The 26786-nt window shown below is 42.7% G+C and overlaps 1 protein-coding gene across 2 annotated transcripts in view; it reads left to right on the top strand.

The window, feature by feature from the left end:
• Positions 1-25510, top strand: part of Scg3 (secretogranin III) — a 38648-nt gene extending 13138 nt beyond the window's left edge. Inside the window, exons 8-13 of one of the 2 annotated variants that reach the window (XM_038323618.1) lie at positions 984-1161; positions 4904-5020; positions 7310-7378; positions 9766-9903; positions 19752-19832; positions 24938-25510. In XM_038323618.1, the coding sequence (XP_038179546.1) occupies positions 984-1161; positions 4904-5020; positions 7310-7378; positions 9766-9903; positions 19752-19832; positions 24938-25056 (702 nt within the window). In that variant the 3' untranslated portion in view covers positions 25057-25510. Of the gene's footprint in view, positions 1-983; positions 1162-4903; positions 5021-7309; positions 7394-9765; positions 9904-19751; positions 19833-24937 lie in introns of both variants that reach the window. The other variant, XM_038323617.1, reaches the window with a different exon arrangement.
• The last annotated feature ends 1276 nt before the right edge of the window (positions 25511-26786 follow it).

Raw genomic sequence — 26786 nt, 5'->3', positions numbered from 1 at the left:
ATTCTTATTTTGTATGCATTAGTATTTTTCCTGCATGTATGTCTGTATGAGGGTGTTGGATCCTGGAGTTACAGACAGTTGTGAGCTGTCATGTGGGAGCTAGGAATTGAACCTCGGTCGTCTGGAAGAGCAGTCAGTGCTCTTAACCACTGAGCCATCTCTCCAGTCCCATCAACTTTTATTTTTAATGTGGGTTCTGTGATCAAACTGGGACACTTGTGCTCATTAAGCAAGCACTTTACCAACCCAGATTCATCTCTGGCCTCCTTGTAGTAGATTTTAAGCAAAGTCTTTAAAGATCAAATTGCTAGAAAGATACTTCGGTCCACAGGGCATAAGATACTGAACTAAGAAGACATTTGAGATGAGTGGTATACCAGTTAGAAGGGGGGCGGTGAAGGACTGCGTGGACGAACATGGGTTACTGGAGAAAGAGAGGTAAAAACTGCCATAAGATTTGAAAGTAAAGCCAACAAGGATACTGATAGATCAGATGTGGAAAAACAAAGAAAAAAGAAAATCTCAGATTTTTGTCTAGTCTACCGAATGGCAAATGAGCTTTCACCAAAATGGGAACAAAGATCAGGTCTGGGAAGGGGGAAAAAATTACATATCATGCAAAGACAAAAATCTCCTGGAAGTTCCAAGGTGTTAGTACAGTTACTAATGGACAGTCTGAAAGCTTTCCTGGTCCACTCCACTCCACCCCTATGTGAATTCACACCCCGTGGAAAGCAAAGCTCTCTCCTCAGTGAAAGACTCATGGAGGGTAATGTGGCCAAAGCAGAACCATAGAAATCCCCAGTCTAGTCTCTCCTGAGCCACACCAATATACTTTCTCAAGGGAACCCCTACCTAGAACCTGCAGGGCCTTGTGAAGGAGGAGGAACCCTGAGGTCATCTGAAAGGAGGGAACTGACCTGGAGCTGCATTCGTTCTAAACCATCTTTATTTGCTATTGTCATTTCCCCCCCTCACTGAAGACTCCAGCGGCAGCCGTGCCAGATGGCTTTGCTAACAGAGAAAATGATGAGACCGTATCTAACACCTTGACCTTGTCGAATGGCTTGGAAAGGAGAACCGACCCCCGCAGTGAAGATGACTTTGAGGAACTCCAGTATTTCCCCAACTTCTATGCATTACTGACGAGCATCGATTCAGGTAACCACCACTTTATGAGCGTGAGGAAGGGAAATGAGACAGTAATTCTTGGAAATGTGTGGGTGGTTTTCTTCCTGTTCGTGGTTTCCAAGTGCAGTTCTCCATGACATACACTGTTGGCTGGGAAAAACATTTCACTTTTTTTTTTCTTTTCAAAAGTGGAGTGCTAGTCATGGAAAGGGTAATCAGGAAATGTGGAGTTTCTGGATAATTTAATCTCGTTAACAGACAGTTCGTTTATTTGTTCAATAAACAGCCACGGAACATCTGCTGTGTACAGGTACCCAAGTCTGTCACGTGCTGAGATAAATCACTGACCTGCCCTGACCCAGCTCAGTCTTCGCTCTTACTATAGCTGCTTTTTTGTTACCAGCCTTTTTTTTCTTTTTTTTTAAATTTTTATTATTATTACAAATTTTCACCTCTTCCCCTCCTCCCATTTTCCTCTCCCTCCCCCCATTTCCCCTTCCCCTCCCTCTCCAACCCAAAGAGCAGTCAGGGTTCCCTGCCCTGTGGGAAGTCCAAGGTCCTACCCCCTCCATCCAGGTCTAGAAAGGTGAGCATCCAGACTAGGTTCCCACAAAGCCAGTACATGCAGTAGAATCAAAACCCAGGGCCATTGTCCTTGGCTTCTCAGCCAGCCCTCCATGTAAGGCACATTCAGAGAGCCTTTTTATTTTATTTATTTATTTTGTGTGCGGACATGTGTGTCACAGCATACATATAAAGATTGCAGGACAATTTGCTGGAGTCAGTTTTTTCTCTCGACTGCTGTGGGTCGTAGGAATGTGATTCAGGTCATCAGGCCTGGCAGCGAATGCTCTGAGCACCCATGCTGTCTCTCTGGCCCTTCAGCTTTCTCTAATGCTCTGTTCCCATCTTTATTGAGGAGTACTTAATATGTGTACCCCTATAATCCTAGAATCCTAGCTCTTGGGGGGCTGAGGTAGAAGGATTACCATGAGCATGGGCCCAGCCTGGTCTATATTGTGAGCTTGAGGCCAGCCTTAGCTACATAACAAGATCCTATCTCACACAGATACACACACACACAATTGTATACAACAGGCATATAACATGGTGTTTTAGTGTTCATCTGCACCGTGAAATGATCATCATGGTGTGGCCAATGACTGTGTCTCTCACCCATACATATAGTCGCTATTGTCTCTTTCTTCTTTTTTATTCTTGTTCTTGTGAGGATATGATCTAGCCGATTTCAACTGTGTATCCAATGTTACCAGCCATACTTGCCAAGTTTCACAAACTCCAGACTTCTCATCCTACAGAACAGAAGCTTGGTACCTTTGACCAGCATCTCCCAGTGTCACCCAGTCCTAGGCAATGACATTCTACTCCCCACTTCAATGACTTAGCGTTTTTAAATTCCACAGGCAGCTGTCTTCCTATAAGCACAGAGGTGTCAGGACCTCCTCTAGATACCAAAATCCACACCTACTCAAGTCCTTTCTATAAAATGGTACAAACACCATGGCTGAAGCTCAGAGGTAGAGTCGGGCCTAGCATGTCCAAGGCTTGAGTTTGATTACCTGTAACAAACACAGCCCCTTCATACACATACAGAAGTGGGGGAAAGAGAGAGAGAGAGAGGGTGGCAGAGAGGGAGCTGGAGAAAGATATAGTATTTTTGTATAATCATCACACATCTTCCCATGGACTTTAAATCATCTCTGATTTGCTTGCAATGCCTACCACAATGGAAGTGCTATACAAATGGTTGTTAAACTGTATTGCTTGGAAAACAGCGGCAAGAAAATGACCTGTCCACGCTCAGTAAAAACGCAGTCATATTTTTTCTTTAGTATTTTTGATCCTCAGTTAATGAATCCATGGATAATGAATCCATGGATAATGAAGCCTTGGGTTCGGATCTGAGAGAATGCAGTCTCTGTCTTTGTATCTGGATTGTTTTACCTAGTGTGTTTTCTAGGCACAGTGTCAAAAAAACAAAACATCAAGAGAAAATCCTGCCAGTTGTATTAAATCTTGTGCAAAGCTTTCATTTTCCTCTCTCAGTGGGAGCCTTCTTTGCTCTCCTCTAAATTATTCAAGACATTGCTTACTAGACATTTTCTGCTTTGGTTTTCCAGTGAGTTCACATGAGCATGGGATGAAAGAAAGTCTAGAACACATCTGAGAAATTGTTCTTTTTTTAAACGTGTCCTCCCCAGTCTCTTCAGTCACGTGTGTACAGAGCTGTCTGTAGGATTTGGCTTTTGTGTGTTTCTGGTTAATCTGTAAATGATGAGGTTCTTAATCTCTTCTGTCACTGTTCAGGCAGATGCCCCACATTGCCGCAGCAGCTTTCCCATCCCTGTTGCAGCCCTCAAGTGAACAATTAGGTAAATTTTCTGGAGTTGTAATCTGGTTTCTCCATAAAGTGATCATAGAATGAGCTTTCAGCCCTGGAGAATTCTCTTTGTCCTTCAGGTCCATGTATTGGCCAGATGGCACTGGCCTCTCTGCTTGAATCTGCAAGGCTGGGTCTGGAGGACCTGTGCTGAGCCATCTTGCCCCATGGGTTGGCAAAATGACCAGCTCAGAATCTGTGTCATTCTAGTGAGTCACTTCTCCTCAGTGAAGAGCGTCAGCATAATGCTAAATATACTGGCCCACCCTTCATCAAGAGATGGCCAAAGTCATTTGTCACGTCTTTTTTAGGATCTCCCTAACTCAGCAACCTGTGAGTTTTATGGTATTTTTTAAACTCCACTGTGTGAAATGTTATTTATTTGTTTTATAATTCAGGTTTGTTTGTTTGTTTTAAGGCGGTGTCTCACACATCCCAGGCTGACCTCAAACTGTGTCCAAGGATGATCTTGAGCTTCTCATCCTCCTGCCTCTAGTTCCCAAATGCTGGGACTATAGGCACGTGTCACCACGGCTGGCTTATTCAATGCTAGAGTTTAAGCCTTAGGGCCTTATATACACTAGGCAGGCACTGTACCAACGGAACTATAATTCCTACCCCAGAAGTGAATTCTTTTCTGTCTATTTTATTACTCTAATATTTCAGATGATATTAAAGCCCCATAGGAAAGTTAAAATGCGTTCATTTCTAAAAGCAGTTTTGTATAGCTATAAACTGCCCTATATTCCCAATTGTGTCTTAGTTTTTGTCTTGCTTTTTAAGTTAAACATTTGTTAGTTTTTGTTTTGCTTTTTAAGCTAAACGTTTGTGCGATTCATTATAAATAAAGGGGAAGATATTCAATAATTATGCCTTACTTCATAGATTGGCAGTGAAAGATAAAACTATCGTTTATTAGTTATCTTTTTTTTTTTTTTTTTTTTTTGGTTTTTCGAGACAGGGTTTCTCTGCAGCTTTAGAGCCTGTCCTGGAGCTAGCTCTTGTAGACCAGGCTGGTCTCGAACTCACAGAGATCCGCCTGCTTCTGCCTCCCGAGTGCTGGGATTAAAGGCGTGCGCCACCACCGCCCGGCTATTAGTTATCTTTAAATTATTTTGCTTCTCATGGGGGCCGAAGACATGGCTTAGCAGCTAAGAGCATGAACTGCTCTTCCAAAAGTCCCAAGTTCAAGTTCCAGGACCCACACCGTGGTCACACCCCTCAGTAACTCCAGTTCAGGGGCTCCCCTCACCCTCTTCTGGCCTCTGCAGGCATGCATGCCGGTGGTACGCAAATGTATATGAAGGCAAACACCCATAAAGTAATACAGATAAAATGATCTTAGTTCATTATGTTGTTCTTTTACCATAGAAAAAGAAGCGAAAGAGAAAGAAACCCTGATCACTATCATGAAGACGCTGATCGAGTTCGTGAAAATGATGGTCAAGTATGGCACTATATCTCCAGAAGAAGGCGTTTCCTACCTTGGTGAGCATTCTGCCTTATTTTTTACCATGGCCGTGTTCATTGTTCAAAGCGAATTAAGGATCTGGCAATAATCGCCTCACTGATTTGATGATTTATGCCGGAGCAGCCCAGATCTCCAGGGTAACAGAGTTTCTCGGCTTAATGATGCATGCAAATAAAATGAATTAGACATTCTGGACTTTTCATCTTAATAATTCAGTTTCAAGAAAAACCTTCCACATTTTTTACATTAAATCTTATTAGTGCTTTAAAATAATCTCCAGTGAGCAATGTTATTTCAATTTAGCCCATTAACTTTTTTTTTCCTTGGGTTTAGAAGTCTGGGTTAAATCTTGATTTCCCCCTCTGAGCACTGTATGTGGCAAGCAGAAAAAGTTCTGGCTAGGGAAGCAGGAACCTCACCCTGCTGGACTGAGAAGGTCCTGCTCCTTTTTAGGGGGATGGGCGGGTTGAAACAGGGTTTCTCTGCAGCTTTGGTGCCTGTCCTGAAACTAGTTCTTGTAGACCAGGCTGGTCTCGAACTCACGGAGATCCGCCTGCCTCTGCCTCCCAAGAGCTGGGGTTAAAGGCGTGCACAAGCACTGCCTGGCAAGGCTTCACTTCTGTCTGTTAAATGAAGGATGAAACAACTCTCGGGTCACACTCCATCACGGACAGAAGTCAGGGCAGGAACTTAAGGCAAGAACCTGGAGACAGGAGCTGATGCAGAGGCCATGCAGAAGTGCTGCTTACTAGCTTGCTCAGTCTGCTTTCATACAGCACCCAGTACCATTAACCCAGGGGTGACACTGTTCATAGTGATCCGGGCACTTCCATGTCAATCATTAGTCAAGAAGAGTCACCACAGGCCAATCTGTTGGGGGCATTTTTGCGACAGAGGTTCGCTCTTCCTAAATGACTCTAGCTTGTGTCAAGTTGACATAAAACTAGCCAGCACATACATGGTGCACATGCAGGCAAACAGGCAAAATAGTCATACACGTACATACTTAAATCTTTTAAAAGGTTAAAATGCAGTCATGTATTGCAAGTACTCAATTGTTTTGATATTTTAAGAGATTTTGTTTCCCTGAGTACTTTTCAACACCCATGTGCTTTGGGCAGGGTGATATTAGTCTCTCACTCTGCCTGGGCAAAGAGAACAAATAGATGTAGAAATGCCACTCTGGTCAGCATGATCAGAACTTATTCAGCATGAATTCTAGGTTTTTCTACATAGAAACAGTTTTGCTGGTTTTATTTTAATTATAAAAAAGAGCATATTTCTTGTTTTTAAAAAAAGTCATTCAAGGCAAAGAAGGAGGAGGAGGAGGAGGAGGAGGAGAAATGCAAAAGAAAGTTAAAATCACTCCTGATACTAATCCCCCCCATAACATTTTGATTTACAGTCTTCTAGATGTCTTGTCTGCATAGGTATATATGTGAGCATACCTATTCTCTTTGTCTTAAAAAGAAGTGTGTTCAGATTACAGTTGGTGTTGTCCAACCAACTCTATTCCTCTAACACAGTGGTTCTCAACCTTCCTAATGCTACAACCCTTTGATACAGTTCCTTCTGTTGTGGTGACCCCCCCCCCAACCATAAAATTATTTCGTTGCAATTTTGCTACTGTTATGAATTGTAATGTGCTTTCTGTCTTAGGCAACTCCTGTGAATGGGGTTGTTTGACCCGAAAAGGGTCATGACCCACAGGTTGAGAACCTCTACGGTTACACAATGCAATGTAAATATTTGATATGCAGGATATTCAATATGTGACCCCAAATGGGTCACAACCCACAGGTTCTAATAGTAGAGCAGACATTGCTCAGGACAGTGTCAAGCGTGTGACTTGGGAAGTCTGTGCTGTCATTTCTCCTGTGGAATTAGGTCAAAGACACTGCAGAGGCTTATTGTAAGCAGCTGTTCCCGCTGCTACCTGAAGCTAAATGTCCACATGGTAACCACTAACCGCAAGTTGCTACTTAAGTGGGAAGTCATTAAAATTAAGTGCTTACTGGCTAAGCCAGTTGGCCAGGCATGGTGGCTCAAGCCTGTAATCCCAGCACCAGGGATGATGGAGTTAGGAGGATTAAATAAGAGTTGGAAGCTAGCCTTGGCTTCAGAGAAAGTCTCAGGTCAGCCTAGGGTAGAATAAGACTCTGCTTGAAAGGACATTAAAAATAAAAATGAATAAATAAAAATCTAAGACAGGAGCTGTGGCACACACCCATAATCACCACATGTGGGAGTGAACGTTTAATATCATTTCTCAGGAAATTAAAGCATATTTCTCCTCTTCTTTCTAGAAAACTTGGATGAAACAATTGCTCTGCAGACCAAGAACAAGCTGGAAAAAAACAGCACTGACAGCAAAAGCAAGCTTTACCCAGGTAGGATTTACTTACCTGGGGCGGGTTTTATTTTTCCTAGCTGTTAAAAGACTAGCTATTTTACTGGTAAAGAGTGAGCTTCAGTAAACATTAATAGAGCATTATAGATCTCAAAACATTTTAAAATCGCAGCTTCAAACATAGTAATAACCACATGTAACCTTGGCTACTTTGTAGCCTGTCATGGCAGAGAACTCGTACCACCAAAATCATGGAAAAAATTCTTTCATTTGGGGTCTTCTCTGTTGTTTTTTGTTGGGCTGGGAATTGAACACAGAGCCTCAGTGTGGAAGGCAACCATTCTGCCATAGAGCCACACCTCTAGTGCTGCACTAAAAAGTTATGTAGGTATGTAACAAACACTCTTTGGGGGTGCCTGCTTACGAAACTGAGCGAATCCTCTATTAAAGCCTCCATTTGTAGTCGGGCCGTGGTGGCACACACCTTTAATCCCAGCACTCAGGAGGCAGAGGCAGGCAGATCTTTGTGAGTTCCGAGGCCAGCCTGGTCTACAAGAGCTCGTTCCAGGACAGGCTCCAAAGCTACAGAGAAATCCAGTCTTGAAAAACAAAAACAAAAGCCTCCATTTGTGTCTCTTTCTTAACACTTCTTGAGACCCCCATCCCAGGCCATCTGTCATTCCCCACTGCCCCCACGTCTCTTCTCCATGGTCCCACCCCAGATCATCCCTCCACTCTGGGATCCTCTGTGCTCCTCCACAATATGCCCCCTTTCTGTTTCCCTTCCACCCACAACGCTGCTCTGCCCAGCAAACAGCACAGAACTGAGCTGTGTGAAAAATCTTCCTCTCAAGGGGGAGTGGGGGGACAAAAAGAGAAGAAAAGATTGCAGGCTCTGGATTCTTATGGTTTAATCATTTTCCCCCAGCACAGAAATTATACATGTTGGCGATGCTGTACTCTTTAAAATGGTGCTTTCATGCAGAGTTTTTTAATTGGTTTTGTTACTAGGGCTCAAAGGCAGGCCTGTATGCTTGCTAGGAAGGCATTCTACCTCTGATGTTTAGCCTTCAAATGGGCTATATTTATTTGTTTCATATATATATATATATATATATATATATATATATATATATATATATAGTGTGTGTGTGTGTGTGTGTGTGTGTGTATAGAAACCAGAAGTCAACATTAAGTGGCATCCTTATTGCTTTTCATTTCATTTATTAAGACATGATCTTTAACTGAACCTGGAGCTCATAGGTTTGGCTACATTAACTGGCCAACAAGTCCAGAAATCCCCCTGTATTTGCCTCTCCAGTGCCAGGAACTCAAGAGGTCAGAGACAGCAAGAGGATTGGTAGTTCAAGGCCAAACTAAGATACATGAGATCTTGTCTCAAAAAAGAAATTAATGTTATTTGTAACAAGACCTATATAGCACATCCTGGTTGACTGGTAACACTAGCTAAATTAAAATAAATATGACTGAAGGCATAACTCAGTGGTAGAACACTTGCCTAGCATGCATGAGGCTCTGGGTTTGATCACCAGCCGAGGTCCTCCTCAGAGAGGGAGGGAATGAAGGAGGGAGGGAAGTCAGACAAATAATCAGCTTTGACTGTACATGCCAGCTATTCTGAAGACTGAGGCAGGAGGATTGCTTGAGCTAGGAGTTCAAGGACAACATAGTAAAAGCCAATCTCTAATATAATAATAATAATAATATGACAGTGTGGCTGAAGGAAGAGTGTCCCCTGCAGAATCTGGAGTGCTAGGAGTCTGGGCCCTGCTTCTTATTAACTCAGTGGGTGACCCTGAGCATCTCTTTCTTCCTGGGGCCTCAGTTTCCCTTTCTGTGAAATGATAGTAGAGGGTTGGATTAGAAAACCACTGAGATCCCTTTCAATTCGAAAACTATAACATACCCTCAAACTTTATCTTTTAAATGTTCTGCATTAAGAATTAAGAAAGGGGCCGGGCGGTGGTGGCTCACGCTTTTAATCCCAGCACTTGGGAGGCAGAGGCAGGCTGATCTCTGTGAGTTCGAGACCAGCCTAGTCTACAAGAGCTAGCTCCAGGACAGGCTCTAAAGCTGCATAGAAACCCTGTCTCGAAAAACCAAAAAAAAAAAAAAAAAAGATTTAAGAAAGGGGGCCTGGAGAGATGGCTCAGAGGTTAAGAGCATTGCCTGCTCTTCCAAAGGTCCTGAGTTCAATTCCCAGCAACCACATGGTGGCTCACAACCATCTGTAATGGGGTCTAGTGCCCTCTTCTGGCCTGCAGGCATACACACAAACAGAATATTGTATTTTATATATATATATATATATATATATATATATATATATATATATATAATTAAGAAAGGTAGGAAATGGTGTCATAACCAGCCTGTACTCTCTGATCACAGTGCCGTCAGAGAAGAGTCACGAAGAAACCGACAGCACCAAGGAAGAAGCCGCCAAGATGGAAAAGGAATATGGAACCCTGAAGGATTCTACGAAAGATGCTAACTCCAACCTCGGAGGAAAGACAGATGAAGCCAAAGGTATGGATCTACCAGCTTTGCGTTGGCAATGAAATTGGAGAAGCAGAAGTTTTCAACACTCAAGTAGGGCAGTCCAAAATAAAGCCCCCCAGCACAATCTGCATAGCTAAGATTCGCAGAGTGGGCAATTCAACATCAATCCCACACAGTACAGTCTGCAAAGTTAAGATTAGCATGTGGCACCTGTGCTTGAATAGCAGTGTGTTTTAATGGTCTGAAGTCTTCTGGGATGGCAAGGTGGTTTCATTTTTCACTGGGCTGTTGTGCTTAGGAAGGGATATTCATGGTTGAGGGAATATCTGCAGTCATCTATGTATTTTTGTAATGTTCAGTTTATAATCCTAATTGATTGTGTAATACTTATTGATCTCTTTAGACAAGAAAGGATGTACTGAGTTTACAATTCCACATTTTGATGAGTTGGTTTGGCTTAGTGTTTTGAGACACGTTAGTCCAGACTGATCTAGAACTCTCTGTGTAATCCAGTCTGGCTTCAAACTCATGGAAACCCTCGTGCCTCAGCCTCCTGTGTACTAGAATTCCAGGCATGAGCAATATTTCTTTAACTTGTTTAATAGTTCTCTAAATAATCACAATACAGCTTACTCAACCAGGTCACTCAAGAGTCTGGGTTTAACAAAGCAAACTCCGTACCTAAGGAGGGATGCGGCCTGGAAAAGCCTCTAAGAACTTGATAAAAATCACAAATTCAGTGGATCAATTTGCCTTAAAAAATAAATGTGCCTATGGCCCACAAAATTCACATCTTCTTAGGAGTTTTCAAGCTTTCCCAGAAACCAACTTCCCTCCAGGAAAAAGACTTAATGGCACTTTATGTTCTAAATTGTTAAAACTTTTGACTGGGGCAGGATGTGGATTCTGCGGTACGCTCATGGTTTGAGCCCTTTTATTACAAGTTTCGTAGTTACTTCACAGAAAAACGTTATCCCTATGTCTCGAGATACCTCGTTTGAAACACTGCTTCTTTATCGGAAGTTGGGCAGAAATGCTTGACCCTGTTTAACCTTCCTGTCGCTAAGAAATGTTGATCTCTTTCGTATAATTGGAGCCTGCTAGGTCATACCAGTGTTTCATTAGTTGGTTCATCTGGACATTTCACTCCTCAGGAAGAGAGGAGAGTGGAAGTAGGTCAGTTCTCTCTCCTGGGGGAGAGGAATTGGAACTCAGCTAAGTTGTCATCTGAGAACATAGCATTAACTGGACTCTACATTGGCTCTGTATAACTTCCCGTGGTAATGAATGGGTGAGGGTGGGGTGGGCTTTGCTCTCTCTTCTATGCTCTGATATATGATTACCTGGCCCCTCGTGCTTATGCCATAACTCTTTAACATTTCTTACATTTATTTGTTTGTTTATTTATTTATTTACTCATTTATTTAGTGGGGAACACACACACATGTATACATACACATATTACAGCACACATGGGTGGTCAGAGGGCAGCTTGTTCTCTCCTCCTAACATGTGAGATCCAAGGATCAAACTCATGAGCTTGACAGTAACTTTAACTACTGGGCCATCTCACTGGCCCTATATTTGTTAACATTTTTTCAAATTTTTTAAGATAGGATCTGTGTAGGCTTGGCTAGCCTGGAGCTCACTGCGTAGACCAAGCTATCCTCAGACTCACGAAGATCCACCTGCCTCAGCCTCTGCAGTACTGAGATTAAAGGCACATGCCACCATGCCTGGCTGTTAACTATTTTACATTGCTTTTCCATTCTTGTCAATTATTGATGATTTTATGGAAAAATTGGCATATTGTGGTCATAAGGAGCCCTTATAATTCCACCGTTGTCATCTTAGCACCCCATCTTCACGTTCTGTGAATAAGATATTCTAGATCCACTCCAGATTTGCTTTTCACAAGACTTGAAACCAATTCCCTCAGGGAATTCTGTTTCTTCCCTCCCTCCCTTCTTTCCTTCTCTTATTCCTTCATGTACAAAGGTCCTATTACCCAGGAGCACAGCAACCACACAATAAGTCCTTTAACCTGCTTAGGCAGCATGCTGAGTGCTGAGGATGGCACCCTGTGTTGCTGTGCAAGCATCCACAGGCAGGGCGTAGCATGCCTTTTCTGTTTTGAGAGGAAACACTGAAAATGGAGCATGAATGGTGGGTGGTGCCGACTGACTGTGTAGAATATGAATGTGTGTTAAGCCACTTTTCTCTCACTAGAGTGAAACACCTGAGACGCACAAAGAAAGGTTGGGTTTTGGCTCACAGTTTGAAAGGATCCAGTCCATCAACTGTTGGTCTTGTTGCTTTGGGCCTGTGGTGAGTGGTACATCATAGGAAGAGCCCTGACAGAGCAAAGTCACTCCCTTCAAGGGGGAAGAAGAAGATATAAGCTGGAGTCCCACCATCCCTATTGAATGTGTCTCCCACTGCCACCTCTTAAAGTTCCCACAACTTTAAAATGGGGCATGAATGTGGTTGAAGGCAAGACTTATGGGTTTCTATTTCTTTCTTTTTTTCTTTCTCTTTCTTTCTTTAAATACAGGGTCTTTAACCCTGGTTGGCTTGGAACTCACTATGTAGCCTAGTCTAGCCTTGAATTTGTAACAGTCCTGTTGGCTCAGCCTTCTAAGTATTGGAACTAAAGACGTGAGCCACCATACCTGGCAGAGATATTCTCACCCCTGTACAAAGGCAGGCAAAAGCCATGCACATGCACACACATCCCACTGGATGGGGAACACGGTGAGCACGTATGTGGAATACAGGCTTTCCTCAGAGAGAAGGCTGGAGGCACTGCAGAGTGGAACATAGAATAAGGTGATAGCTCAGTTCAAAGCATTTAAGGAATAATTTAAGGACACACTGGCAAGAATGTTTGCAGAGTGTCTCTTTTGGTTTTGAAGTATGAGGTGATGGTCCCATATATCACAGGAAATATTTCTTAACCATGCCAAGCTTTAACCATGCCAAGCAGATGCTGGATGTGTGTGTGTGTGTGTGTGTGTGTGTGTGTGTGTGTAACAACAACAAAATCCCTAGGCTTATATCACTTCACTTTACAAAACGTGTCTACATGCATTCTGTTTCATGAAAATCCAGTCTAGGGACTGGAGAGCTGGCTCTGTAGTTAAGAGCACTTGCTGCACTTGCAGAGGACCCGAGTCTAACTCCCAGCACCCACATCAGTGGCTCTCAGCACCATCCATGACTACAGCGCCAGAGAACCCAATGTCTTCTCACCTCCTTAGGCATGAGCACACTTGTGGCATACCTTCACACAGACACTCATAAACAAAAATTAAAATGTTAAATCAAATTTAATTTTTACCATAGAAATAACATTTTATTTATGATTAATGAACAATAACTCATTTTACTTTTGAATATAATTTATACTATTTAAGCTATTGCTTTCTAAAGGAACTCATATTTTGTATTTATTTATTTTGGCTTTTTAAGACAGGGTTTCAGATAGTCCAGACTGAACTTGGATTTAATATGTAGTTGAAGCTAACCTCAAACTCCTGATCCTCTTGTCTCTACCTCCCCAGTGCTGAAAATACAGATTTGAATCACCACACCTAACATGGATTAATAATATTTTTTAACATGATGATTTTTTATTGGTAAAGTTATTCATATGATTCAATAGTTATTTCTAAATTTAGGAGTATGCCAATAAGGAAAACTTCATTCTAATTCTAACCATATCCAGAAACTTATTAATTTTTCTCTAGAGACCAAAGGAATGTCGTTTCAAACATTCCATTATCTAAGTGGTGCTCCTTCTGCCAGTTGGATGTTTATTTACTCACTTTTGATGTGTGAGTCACTGAAAATATTTTTTTAATTAATTCATTTTTATGGGACGTGTGTGGGGTGTGTGTGTGTGTGTGTGTGTGTGTGTGTGAGAGAGAGAGAGAGAGAGAGAGAGAGAGAGAGAGAGAGAGAGAGAGAGACTGAGTGCCCATAGAGGCCAGAAGAGGGCATCCAATGCCAGGAACTGAAGTTACAGATGGTTGTGAATCACCATCTGGGGTCTAGGAATGGAACCTGAGTCCTCTGGAAGAGCAGCCAGTGCTCTTAACTACACCAGCCCTTAAAAATCTTTTGAAAACTCATCCAAGGGATGAGATAAGCATTGTAGCACCATAGGCTCATTCCAGTGCCACCATTTGTCATGTTTCTAAGTAGATACTGGAACTAAGCTGAAAAGGGTGGCATCTGAGGTGACTTTCACCTGAACGACTTCCCTTTCCCACCCCTGTTTTATAGAAAAGTCAGACTATTTAATTCATAAACTGACAGCTCATGTCAGTTTCTTAAGCAACAGACAATCACATGACTCCACTCAGGTCCCAAGTCGCTCTGTTAGACTCGTTAGAGTCTGGTCTCCTGTGAGCTGGCAAGCGAGATGGGAGCTCAGACAAACCCGGGAGACTAGCTTCTGAGACGTTTCTGAAGGACATCAAAGGAAGTGTCTCCTCCTATGTAAAACCATAAATTGCCTCTCCAGAATCCACCCCCTAATTAACAAACCAGTAAAGCAACACACAAAAAATGAAATGACTAACGTAGGAGCTCATGGCCAAAGCATAGTAAAGCTGGGCCTTGAACCCATGACCCCGACTCTTAATCCAGGGCCTTCCAGTGTTTATAACGACATCCTGTGGCCATTTAAAATACTATCCCAGTAGAGAAATTATATTTCTCCTCCTTCTTCCTTCCCCCCTTCTTTTTTCTTCTTCCGTCTTCATTCCTCCTCCTTCTTTTCTCAAGATAATCTCTTACATACCCTAGCTAGCCTCAGACTCCCTATGTAACTGAGGGTGACCGTGACCTCTTGAGTGCTGGGATTACAGAAATGCATCACCGTTTCAACGTACGTGGTGCTAAGGATCAAACCTGGGCTTCGTGCATCCTAGGCATGAACTCAACCAACTGAGTTACATTCTCAGTGAGTGGCTTTATGACCCTTCCTGGTGTTTGTGCCAGTTACTTTGAGATGTGCAATTCAAAACTGTAGCCATGTAATAGTGACACCATTTTAAGCATTACAGAAAACAAGTCTTTATAAATACTTGTGTTTTTGTCATTAATTTCTTTATGGGATGAACACACCATAGCAGGCACACAGAGGTCAAAACACAGTTTTCAGGAGTCAGTTCTCTCCTTCCACCACGTGGATCCAGGGGATTGAACTCGGGTCATTAGACTTGGCAGCCAGTACACTTATCTGCTGGTCCATTGGGGGGGGGGGGTAGGGGAGTGGGGTCTTTTGTTGTTATTTATATTGTAAATGTTCTTAAAACTCTAATGTCATTAGGGTCTGCAGTATCAGTAGATCAACCATATGGATTTCTATGCTTTTGTTCAGGACAGGAAGAGGTCAGGATAGTACATCAGGGCCAACAAAGCCATGTGTATGAAGGGATATTTCTCTTATGGCACTGAGGACCAGAACAGCCAGAGAACAGGCTTGCGTCTTGACTCTGGCTCCCTCCCATCTACTTCAGCATGTGTTTTAAGGCTCATGCCATATTACCTCAGCCATGAGCTATTTTTTCCAAGGACTGCTGAAATAAATTGAAAAAAAAAAAGAACCCAGTGTTCCAAAGTGGACTCTCATGGGCTTTCAGCGCACACTGCATAAATAAAAGGTTTACTCTGCAGCTCAGGGAAGAGAAAATGTAAATAAAAGCCAGCTGCTCCTCTCCAGGAGCAGAGGACATCTGACTTCATCCCCACTTTCACCCATGTCCCAGTAAATGTGTGGAGGACTCGGATCTGGTGACATTGGCGGCCAGACTTTGCCACACATTCGAATAACCTCAGGGTTATGTATTAAGAGGCTGATACTTGATTCCTTACCCCTAGATATGTGTTAATTTTCAGGGTTCGTCAGTGGGCAACAAAGACTTAAAAGCACTGAGGAGGCCGTGTGAACATGCCTGAGGAACAGGAGGCTGAAGTACCGATCTGTCATTTTATTGTCTATCCGATGAGAGCTGTCCTGTTATCATAGGTGAATAAAAGGAGGCCCAGGGGCTCAGCAGTTAAGAGCACTAGCTGCTCTTCCCAAATACCCAGGTTCCATTCCCAGCACCTACGTGGCAGCTCATAGCCATCTGTAACTCCAGTTCCAATGAATCCCATGCCCTCCTCTGGCCTCCATGGGCACCAGGCCCACATTTACATACATGCAGAAAATACTCCCGTGCACATAAAATAAAAATTAAAGCCAGGTGGTGGTGGCGCGCGCCTTTAATTCCAGCACTCGGGGGGCAGAGGCAAATGGATCTCTGTGAGGTCAAGGCCACCCTGGTCTACAAGAGCTAGTCCCAGGACAGGTTCCAAAGCTACAGAGAAACCCTGTCCAAAAAAAAGAAAGAGAGAGAGAGAGAGAGAGAGAGAGAGAGAGAGAGGAAAGAAAGAAAGAAAGAAAGAAAGAAAGAAAGAAAGAAAGAAAGAAAGAAAATAATAAGTCTTCAAATGGGGAGGACTCAAAGGTAGAGAATGTGGTGTGCTGGATTTTTATTGTTGTTTGTTTGTTTGTTTGTTTGTTTGTTTTAAGCAGGGCCTCACTATGAAGCTCTGGCAGTCCTGAAACTCAGCATGTAGACCAGTCTGACCTCAAATTCAGGGAGACCCCCTGCCCTCCTGCCCCTGCCCCTGCCCCTCTGCCTCTCTGCCCCTCTGCCCCTCTGCCCCTCTGCCCCTCTGTCCCTCTGCCCCTCTACCCCCAGACCCCTGCCCCTCTGCCCCCCTGCCCCTCAGCCCCTCTGCCCCTCTGCCTCTGCCCCTGCCCCTCTGCCCCTCTGCCCCAAGTGCCAGGATAAAATTGTGAACCCCCATGCTCCCACCAGACCAGGGTCTTATATATTCCAGGTTTGTTTTAGACTCACTAGGTAACTGAGGATGACCTTGAACTCCAGATCCTCCTGCCTCCACCTCCCAAGTGCTAAGATTGCAAGCATGAATTACCAAACCTTGTTTGTGTGTTGCTGGGGATAGGACCTGGGGCTTTGTACATGCTAGGCAAAAAAAAAAAAAAAAAAATATCTCAACTGAACTACATTCCATTCTCAGGCCCTCAAAATATTTTAGCCTTCCTAATGCATCATTTTTAATGTAGTATTTAAATAGTGAGTAAGCACTGATTTTCTTTTTCTCACATAAGATTTACTATATCAAAGATTAGCTTTTCAAAAGAATGCTTTAAATTATTTTTAATTGTTTAAAGCAGAATATGTTAAGATATACTCAAAAGTTTTAGAAGCCCTAATTTTCTAATATTCTAAGATAAATTGTTATCTAGTTATTAAAATACATTATATGAAGATCACTAACTTGATTTAAACTCTTTATAAGAGGAATTAAGTTTGAAGTTTTGACTATACTGCACTAAGATTTCTTTCCTTGTTCAAAATGCCTCATCTAACTAAATTATTTTGAAAGAGAAATCACTATATTACTAAATCCAGAAGGAGGCACGGTGGCTCACACCATAATCCCAATACACAGAAGGCAGAGACAGGAGGATAGCCACCAGCTGGAGACCAACCCGGTCTATGTAGAAAGTTGCAGACCAATCATGGATCATGGAGAAACCTTGTCTCAAATAAATCAATAAGCAAACTTACAAATCCTGCTGGTCAACTCTCTAACAAGTAACAAACAGCACCAACGCCCATGTACTGAATTGTTAACACTAACCTGGGACATTCTTTTCTACGTGTTCTGACTCATATTCCTTTACATATGTTACTGTTTATGAGGCAGGGTGTGTGGAGATCAGAGGACAGTTTTCAAGCACCAGTTCTCTCCTTCCCACTTCACAGTGGTTCTCGGAATCGAACCCAGGTCATCAGATTTTTGAAGCAACTGCTTATAATACACTGAGCTATCTTGCCTGCAGCTTCACCTGATATTCATGACAACAAGCCTCACATTCATAGAAGCAAACCATTGAAACTAAAGCTGCTCTTGCATAGGTGAAGACAGCAAATAGGGGACCAAAAATTGTGGCAAGTCTCTTTTATTGTCCGTTTATCCCTTTTCCATAGAAGTTTCTCGGCACTTCATTGGGAACTTGATAGCATGAAGTCATAATAATGAAGTCTGCGTGGACTTCGGGCCAGGAAGAAAGCTGTCCAGAGAGTCCTCTTAAATGCAACTGTGGAAATATAACCCTGACAGGTCTTAAGGCAGTGATACACTGCACATGGACTGTGATCAGAATCCCCAAGTGCAGTCCCGGCTCTACGACTAACTAATATATATATTGCTTTACTCTCTCTGTGCCTCAGCATCTTCATCTGTGAAATAAGCAATGATGTTAGGGTTGCCTCAAAAACTTGCTGAGAGGAACGGGTGGATGGGAATGCATTTTGGAGCAGGAAGAACAACCTGTGGCACATGGTAAACACATGGCCCGGCTAGAGCAGACAGAGCTCTGCAGTCACTAGTGGCATCAGGGCTCAAGGTAGCTGCAGATTGATGGCATTGCCACACAGAAGCTGGATAACCAGCTCTACAGAGGTTCTGGACTCTCAAGGCCTCTGCCACTAGATGAAAGAGAGAGGGGGAAGCTACCTGGTGTCTTGCTACACTTTGAACATGAAGAGTTCATCTCATTAGGTATGATAGATAGCTTCAGTGTCAGCCGAGCTATCTCACTGTCAGCGTCTAACGGTGGGATCTGGTCTTTCAGATGGTGCACATATGAGAAACCAAGCAACACAGGCCAACCAATGCTATTATTTCTTGGCCTTAGTCAAACTTCAGAGTCCTCATTCTTAAGGTAATAATACCTACTTCCAGACACCAATGCCAATGGTATCCCAGAGCCGTTGCTCAATTATCCTGGGAAACTCTCCCAAGAGTTATATCTATAATTTTATATTCAGTATATCTAAAGGAGTTTTACTAGAGTTGGTTCAGAAGTTCATCATCCTGATGGATCCAAAGGCCTGGTCCGACCTTCTCATCTGAGTGTTGACCTAGACACTCTCAAAACAGGGCTTGGAGTTGTAAGAGAGACCACAGACAGAGATTGTGAACCTTCAACAGATGGGTTGGCAAACATCTGCCATTCCGACTCATGTTTTGACTTGAGACTCCTCCTCACAAGAACCATCTCTAACCTGAAATTACCCAATCTAAGAATCATGGGGACACATCGATCTGGGAAATGGAATCGAAATGTCTAAGCCGAAGCTGGAGAGATGGCCCAGCAGCTAAGAGCACATAGTGTTCTCGCAGAAAACCTGAGTTCAGTTCCCAGCACCCATGTCAGATGGCTCAGAAGTGCCTTTAATCCAGCCTCAGGGAACCTAATGCCTTCTTCTGGTCTCCATGGACAACTGAATTCACACATGCACATACCAACACAGACACACACAAATGCACACAATTAAAAATTAAATAAATCTTTTTTAAAAAAACCTATGCAGGGCTGGAGGGATGGCTCAGAGGTTAAGAGCACTGGCTGCTCTTCCAGAGGTCCTGAGTTCAATTCCCAGCAACCACATAGTGGCTCACAACCATCTGTACTGAGATCTGGCACCCTCCTCTGGCGTGTGGGCATACATGGAGGCAGAATGTTGTATACATAATAAATAAATCTTAAAAAAAAAACCTATGCAGACATCAAAGTAAATTTGTGTGCAGCATAACTAACCATTCTTGATACTTCCCAACACGGTCTGTGTCTGGAATCTTATTCACAAGTGCGCACACTTGAATAGAGACCTACTGTTCTACAAGTTCAGTGTTTATGGTTTTGAACATTGTCATGGCCTTGAAAAAGAGGTACAGTGAGTGAAGTTTTATATTTAATCTGACTCTCCTTCCTTTTCCAGGGAAAACAGAAGCCTATTTGGAAGCCATTAGAAAAAACATCGAATGGTTGAAGAAGCACAATAAAAAAGGCAACAAAGAAGGTAGGGGCTTGCTGTGGTTGTGCATCACAAACTTCGCACATTTCCCCAGAGTTCTTTTTCTACTACAATCCTTGAAGTCAAATTGACTGAGTTAAAGTCTCTTCTTAAACTCTGACTCTCAGATGTCATGGGTGATATGCCCCCCACCCACCCCCACCCCCCCCCCCCCCCGCTTCTCTTTTGGTTTTTAAGCTATCACAGAGAAGAATGGTTTTGTTTGCTTGTTTGTTTTGTTGAGGTCAGGTGTTACACTCCCAGCGTCGGTCTTTCTGCTTGTTATTCAGGGTCTTTTGAGTTTCCATGTGAGGTTTAAGATTTTTCTCTGGTTCTGTGAAGCATGTCTTTGGAATCTAATGGGGATTACATTGAACTGTATACCATTTGTGGCAATATAGTCATTTTCACGATATTAATTCTTCTCGTCCATGAGCATAGGACATCTTTCCATCTTCTAATTTCTTTCACCTCCTTGGTTAAGTAAAGTGTCCGTGACTGCCCTAAAACCCATGTAGACCAGGCTACCCTTGAGTTTACAGAGATCTGCTTGCTCTGCCTCCACAGTGCTGAGATTAAAGGTGTGTGTCACCGTGTCTCACTTGGTGACTTTTTTGTCTCAATGGCCTTTTGAAGCTGTTATGAATGGGATCCCTTCCTACTTTCCTTCTCAATAAGTTTGTTATTAGTTTATAGAAATGCTACTGTGTTTCACATGTTGGTTTTGTATCCTGCTGCTTTGTTGAAGTGTTTATCAGATCCGAGAGTGACGGCAGTCTTTAAGGTCTTTTCGATGTAGGGTCATGTCTTCTGAGATAGAGAAAATTTCACTTCTGTATTTTCTACTTCTATTGTATTGTGTTGCTTTTCTTTCTTTATCCTGATTTATTGCTCTATGACTTTAAAGACTGTATTATATAAAACTGGGTAGGGTGGTCACCCTATCTCATTATAGGTGGCAGAAGAAATTTTTTAGGTTTTCTCTATTTAGAACAAGGTTAGATATACATACATACATATATATATACATGCTTTTATTGTGTTGAGATACAAAACATTTCTTTTTCAAATCAGTTTTTAAAGCATTTTCTTGTTATTTTATTATGAAAATGTCAAGTAAAGACAAAGTGAACAATATAATATATTCATGTCTCCAGCACCCATCTTGAATAGGGACCAGATTTTGACATTTTGTCTATCCTGTCTTACCCCAGATCTCTTTAAGGTTTATTATTATCATTATTTATGAGATAGGGTCTCACTTTATATACTAGTCTTTGGTCAAAATCACAGCAACCCTACTGCCTTAGCTCCTCAGTGCTGGAATTATAGATGTGATACACCTCACCTGGCTCTTGGAGTATTTTAAATGGGTATTTTCTGAGCACATAGTGGGTATATTCTATGGTCTCAAAGGCAGTCCTCCCTCACTCACATAAAACAAGTTTAAGAACAAGACCCTGATCAATATTCCAGAGATACAAAGATGAGAAGATGCAGCAACCACACACACACACACACACACACACACACACACACACAAAGGTAGTTTACCATATCATGGGGCCCTGGTTGGATCTACTCGTATTGTCCTCCTTGGGCACAGGAGCATTGAGGAGCACTGAGGTCGGGTCATCTTGGCAACACAGACAGTTGGGGAGAGGGCTGCAGGGAGGAAGAATCTTCTGAGGAGGAAGAGATAATAGGTACAATTAATAGGTGGGCAAGGAGACTATTGTGTTCCCGAAACTGGACTTCCCCCAGGAACCTGTGTGTCTGTGGGGGAGGGTCAGCAGTCAGGTGTAGGAAGTGATGGCAGCCAGGCCAGGAAGGGGCTTTGTACACTCCACAGTGGGGGATAGTTTTAGCCATAGGAGCCTAAATTAGAAGCTAATATGGTTTTAAAAGAAAAGCATCCAGCAGTCGTGTGGTTACAGATTGAAAATGAGGCCCTGGAGAGCAAGAAGAGGCCCAGATCTGGAGCAGAGATATGAGGAAGAAAAGATGGTGCAGAAGCATAAGCAAGCCAAGGAAATGAAGGGAGAAAAGAAGCTCAAGGGCTGAGAGGAGAGTGAGCCATCCAGAGTGATTCCAGGGGCTCAGCCAGGGCAGCTGCAGGGCGGTGCCTCTCAAGTTTGGAATCATTTAGATCACAGGAGTTCCTCCAAGTATCTGTGTGCCACTCTGAGTATGGAAACGTGCTATGAGGGGATTTTGCCATTGTGCAACATCATAGATGAAGCCAACACAAACCTAGTGGAGATCAGTCACTCCATATGACCTCTTGACGCAATCATGTGATGCACTGTGTCCATCATGAGAGCTCAGAACCTGTCAGTCATTCCAGCACTTGAGAGTCCAAGGCAGGAGAATCTCCATGAGCTCAAGGCGAGATTAGGCTACAGAGTGAGTTTAAGACCAGTGCTGGCTACCAGTCCTGTGTGACCCTGTCTCAAAACAAACAACGACAACCAAAGAGCTGGGGATACAGCTTAGTGCTAGCTTCCTGGCCTATAGCAGGCCCTGGGTTTAATCACTAGTACCACAAAATAGATACATAAGTGAATAAACAAATAAAGGAGTAGGCCAAAGGAAGTGCTCATTTGAAAGACAGACAGAATGAAAGAGGTTAGCCAACATCAATCTCTGACCTCCACAAAGACACACTCACACAGGTGTTCCCACATGCAAACATGAATATACATATGGTCACGTACAAAACAATTTACACAAACAATATGTCATCAACTCTGTCATTGTTTTAAAACACATCATTTTCGGTATCACCAACGCCATCAAGGACTTCAGAAACTGAAAATTTAAAATGTTCCACTTAGTATCAAAGAAATTCATCATGGACCAAACTGCACCAGAGAGCAGGTGCAAACTGCAGACATACCAACTGGGAGTGTTTATGGAAGCACTTCTGATTCGCGTTTGCGTCTGACTTCTGGTCACAGCCAGCACTGTGCTGTTCCCATCCAGTCCCATTCCAGAGCAACCCACCCAGTGAAGCCTCGAACCCCGTGATTGAAGAGGGAAGGGGTGGGAGAAAACTTCACTATATATAAAGGTGTTGTTGCTCTAAGGACACCATGTGGTACATAGTGAGCTCGGCCTCCCTGCTTCCCTGTGAGGACTGCTTGGCATGCATAGGGTGGCTCTCGATGCCTGCGGAGGTCTAGGTGCTAGGGTCATGCCGTGGCAGTGGCTGCGCAGACAGGACAACTTACCGTGAGTTCTGACCTCTAGCCTCTGTGGTTTCCCTGTTTGTCGCGGGGCTGGGTGACCTGAATCTCATTCTAAAACCCAGGGAAGGAAAATCTATGTGGAGTGGTTATGAGGATGATGACAAAATCTCATATGACTTTGTACTGTTTACTTTCTGTTGCCATGTTAAAATGCCAGGACCAAATGCAGCTAATAGAAGAGGGAGTTGATTTGGGCTGAAGGCTGCCGAGAAAGAGTCCATAATGGCGAGATGCACGGCAGCAGACAACTAAAGCAGGGAGCTAATCACACTTTATCAAGTCACAGATAGTAGACAATGAATAAGAGCCACAAGTAGGCTATAAACACTCAAAGCCTACACTCAGTGACATAACCCTCTATCAAGGTTACATCTCCTAAGAGTTTCATAATCTAAGTGCCACCAACTGGGGATCAAGTGTTGACCTAGTTTCTGGTGGACATTTATCATTCAAACGACAAGCCTCTTGGTTTTTGTTTTCAAAACAGGGTCTAAAGTAACCAAGGCTGGCCTTGAACTTGCTAGGTAGTAGACGATGACCTTGAACCTCTGATCCTCCTGCCTCCACCTTCCAGGGTAATATAAAGCCCTAAGGGTGGGGAGGAAAGATATGCTTTTCAAAATGTAAATTGCAAACCGAGCATGGTATCACATCTGTGTAATTCTAAGGCTGAGTCAGGAGAATTGCCTCAAATTCAAATCTCTGGTCTTCATAGTGAGTTCTAAACCAGTCTGAACTACAGAGTAAAACCCAGTTTCAAACAAAGAAACAGAAATTAATACTTGAAAAACAAAGGAGATGGGGAAGGGTATGGGGGTCTTTAGAAAGATGTCACAATCTTCCTTGGGGACCTCTTTATTTTGGGTGCATGGTTTGATGGTTTGCCTGGATTATTAAGGATAGACATAGGAAACAGGAAAGGTTTGGTTTTTTGCTCCATGTACACGATTCAAACAGCCATGAAATAATCACAGACATTCTTAACTTGGAAAAACAAAGCAAAATAAACAAACAACAAAAGAAAATACTTAAGCTGAAGTCATAGGTTCTGGAGGTTGCCTTTAACCATAATTTTGCTATACTTGTGAAAGCAGGAGGTTTGGGACCATTCCTGATTCAGCAACAGCACCTTCTGGGAGTTTATTTAAAATTCAAAGACTGGGTCCTCACCCCAGACCTGAGTATAAATCTGCAATCTCCAAGAGCCCCAGACACCACATACACATTAAAATTTGCTAAGCCCTGTGTAAACGGAGACTGCAGGTTTGTTTCCTGGCTGCCCAGACCCGGAATAATCACACAGAAACTATATTTATTACATCACTATTTGGACTATTAGCTCAGGATTCTTATTAATTAACTCTTACATCTTAAATTAACACATTTCTATTAATCTGTATCGTCACAAGGTTGTGGTTTGCCAGTAAGGTTCCCATGTCCTTCTCCTTTGGCAGCTACATGGCATTTCCCTGACTCTGCCTACTCTATATATCTCTCTGTTCAAGTTTTTCACCTAACTATATTCTGCCTTGCCATAGGCCAAAACATCTTCTTTATTAACCAATGGTAATAAACATATTCATAGCATACAGAGGGGAACCCCACATCAGCCCTGGTCTAAGAACTTGTTTCCTTGTTGGTGGTGGTATATCCCCCTGGGTTGTAGTAGAGAGATAATATGGTACCCAAAAACACTTGAAACAGCACAGTATGGTCCAATCCCAGAACACCATGTCTCCTATTGTGAAGGTGAAGGCTGGAAATTTATTTAATACACAAAATGTCTCTTAACAATAAATACTGTGATGGGTTTTCTTTTTGCCTTATCTTTTCTCACAATACTCTAATAATATTTTCTAGATTATGACCTTTCAAAGATGAGGGACTTTATCAACCAGCAAGCTGACGCGTACGTGGAGAAAGGCATCCTCGATAAGGAAGAAGCCAACGCCATCAAGCGAATCTACAGCAGCCTGTGAAGATGGCAGGCAACCTGAGCCTATCAACTGTTCCAGCAAAAACAATATAGCTTAAAAACTAATTCGGCAGTTAAAGATTTACCCTCCCAGGAGTATTAGAATGTGCTGAATTTACAGTAGTTAATCCCTTAGAAACGGGTAAAATAGAGATCTCTTGCCATAAATACCTTATGAAAAGTAAAGCATACGTAAGCTGAGGTTTTTGTATATAGAGTCCGTATTTCCTCTTGGATTTACATTTTATAGTCAGAGATGTGCTGCTCTGGAAAAGCCTCAAATGGGTTGAACTAAGTGTAAACCTTCTTCCCACTGTCTTATGCTCCCTGAAGACCTGAGAAGTCCTGTTTCAAGGCATGCTGGACAACTGAGCCCTTGTCGGGTGTTTGTTACATAATGCTTCCACTAGCGGTTCTCTGTTGGGCATTGGAATAAACCCACATTTCTTTATAGCCTTGATATGCTGAGAAGCAGCAGCTTCTTTTTAAAAAAAAAAAAAGGTTTTACTTGAAATAGAAGTATATTTCCTCCCTCCCTTTCCTCTCTCTAGCCCAGTGGTTCTCAGTCCTCCTAATGCTGCGACCCTTTAAATAGTTACTCAAGTTGTGGTGACCTCCGACCACAAAATTATTTTCATTACTACTTTATAGCTACAATTTTACTACTGTTGTGGGTTGTAATGTAAATATCTGTTCTCCTACTGGTCTTAGGTGAGCCCTGTAAAAAGGTTACCCACAAATTGAGAACGGCTGCTCGAGTCTCCCAGCTACTTATTCCTTCCAGCCCCTTCCGTGTTCCCCATACACACAAACAACAAAAACAGACCCAATGACACAAAAAGGAGGTTGAAAATGGGTACGAGTCACTGGGCATAGCATTGGGAATATAGCAGTGACAGAATGCTTGCATACAGGCCTGGATTTAATTCTCAGCACCACACACACACACACACACACTCACATAAAGGCATACCTTTATAAACACATATATGCATACAGTCACACACATGAACACATAAATGACATGCACATACAAACACAAAACTGAATTTAATCAACAATTTACTCCCTACTTATATTTCCCTTTTTTTAAATTTATTGAGGTTTCAGACACTTATTGCTCACTCAGAGATAAAGATTTATATAGTCAAGAAGCCCAATGAGGTCAAACACTGTTCAAAGGCAAAGTCAACATTTATGCTCCATTCCAGTCACCTAAACTGGATTTGATGCAAGCCATGTTGCCTCACAAGAGAGCAATGGATCAGGCAGCATGGCAGAAAAAGAGGTAAAAATCACCAGGAGGAAAAGGTTACGAATTTTAGGCTCCTGTAACTTGTTTGTTTGCCACCACCACAAGCACAAGACTGGAAACAACCACACAACCCAATAGTCCTCCCTGAATGCCAGTGGTCCTCCCTGGGCCCTAGTGCTCCCAAATCGAAGGTGGCATTGGAGTACGTTACTCAGTGTAAAATAATTTCACACATAGTTATATATGCTTACCTGAAACCATAAACGTAACAAGCTTTGTGAATTAGCTTTCCTTGCTTCTGGTGACCTGCTGGTGCCTACCCTGCTGTTCTGAAGCCATGCCCATACTCACAGTGACAGTGGGTTTTCACACATAGAAGATAGTTCTTCCAGGAGAGCCACAGAGGCAAACAAAACACAAAGCCTGCCAGAAACACAAACTAATCTCTCCTCATGTTCTAGAGAAGCTGGTACACAGTC

Source organism: Arvicola amphibius, chromosome 3 (genome assembly GCF_903992535.2).
Source record: "Arvicola amphibius chromosome 3, mArvAmp1.2, whole genome shotgun sequence".
Classification (NCBI taxonomy): Eukaryota; Metazoa; Chordata; class Mammalia; order Rodentia; family Cricetidae; genus Arvicola; species Arvicola amphibius.
The sequence above is the reverse complement of the archived record's forward strand: the minus strand, read 5'-3'. Positions and strand labels throughout refer to the sequence as shown.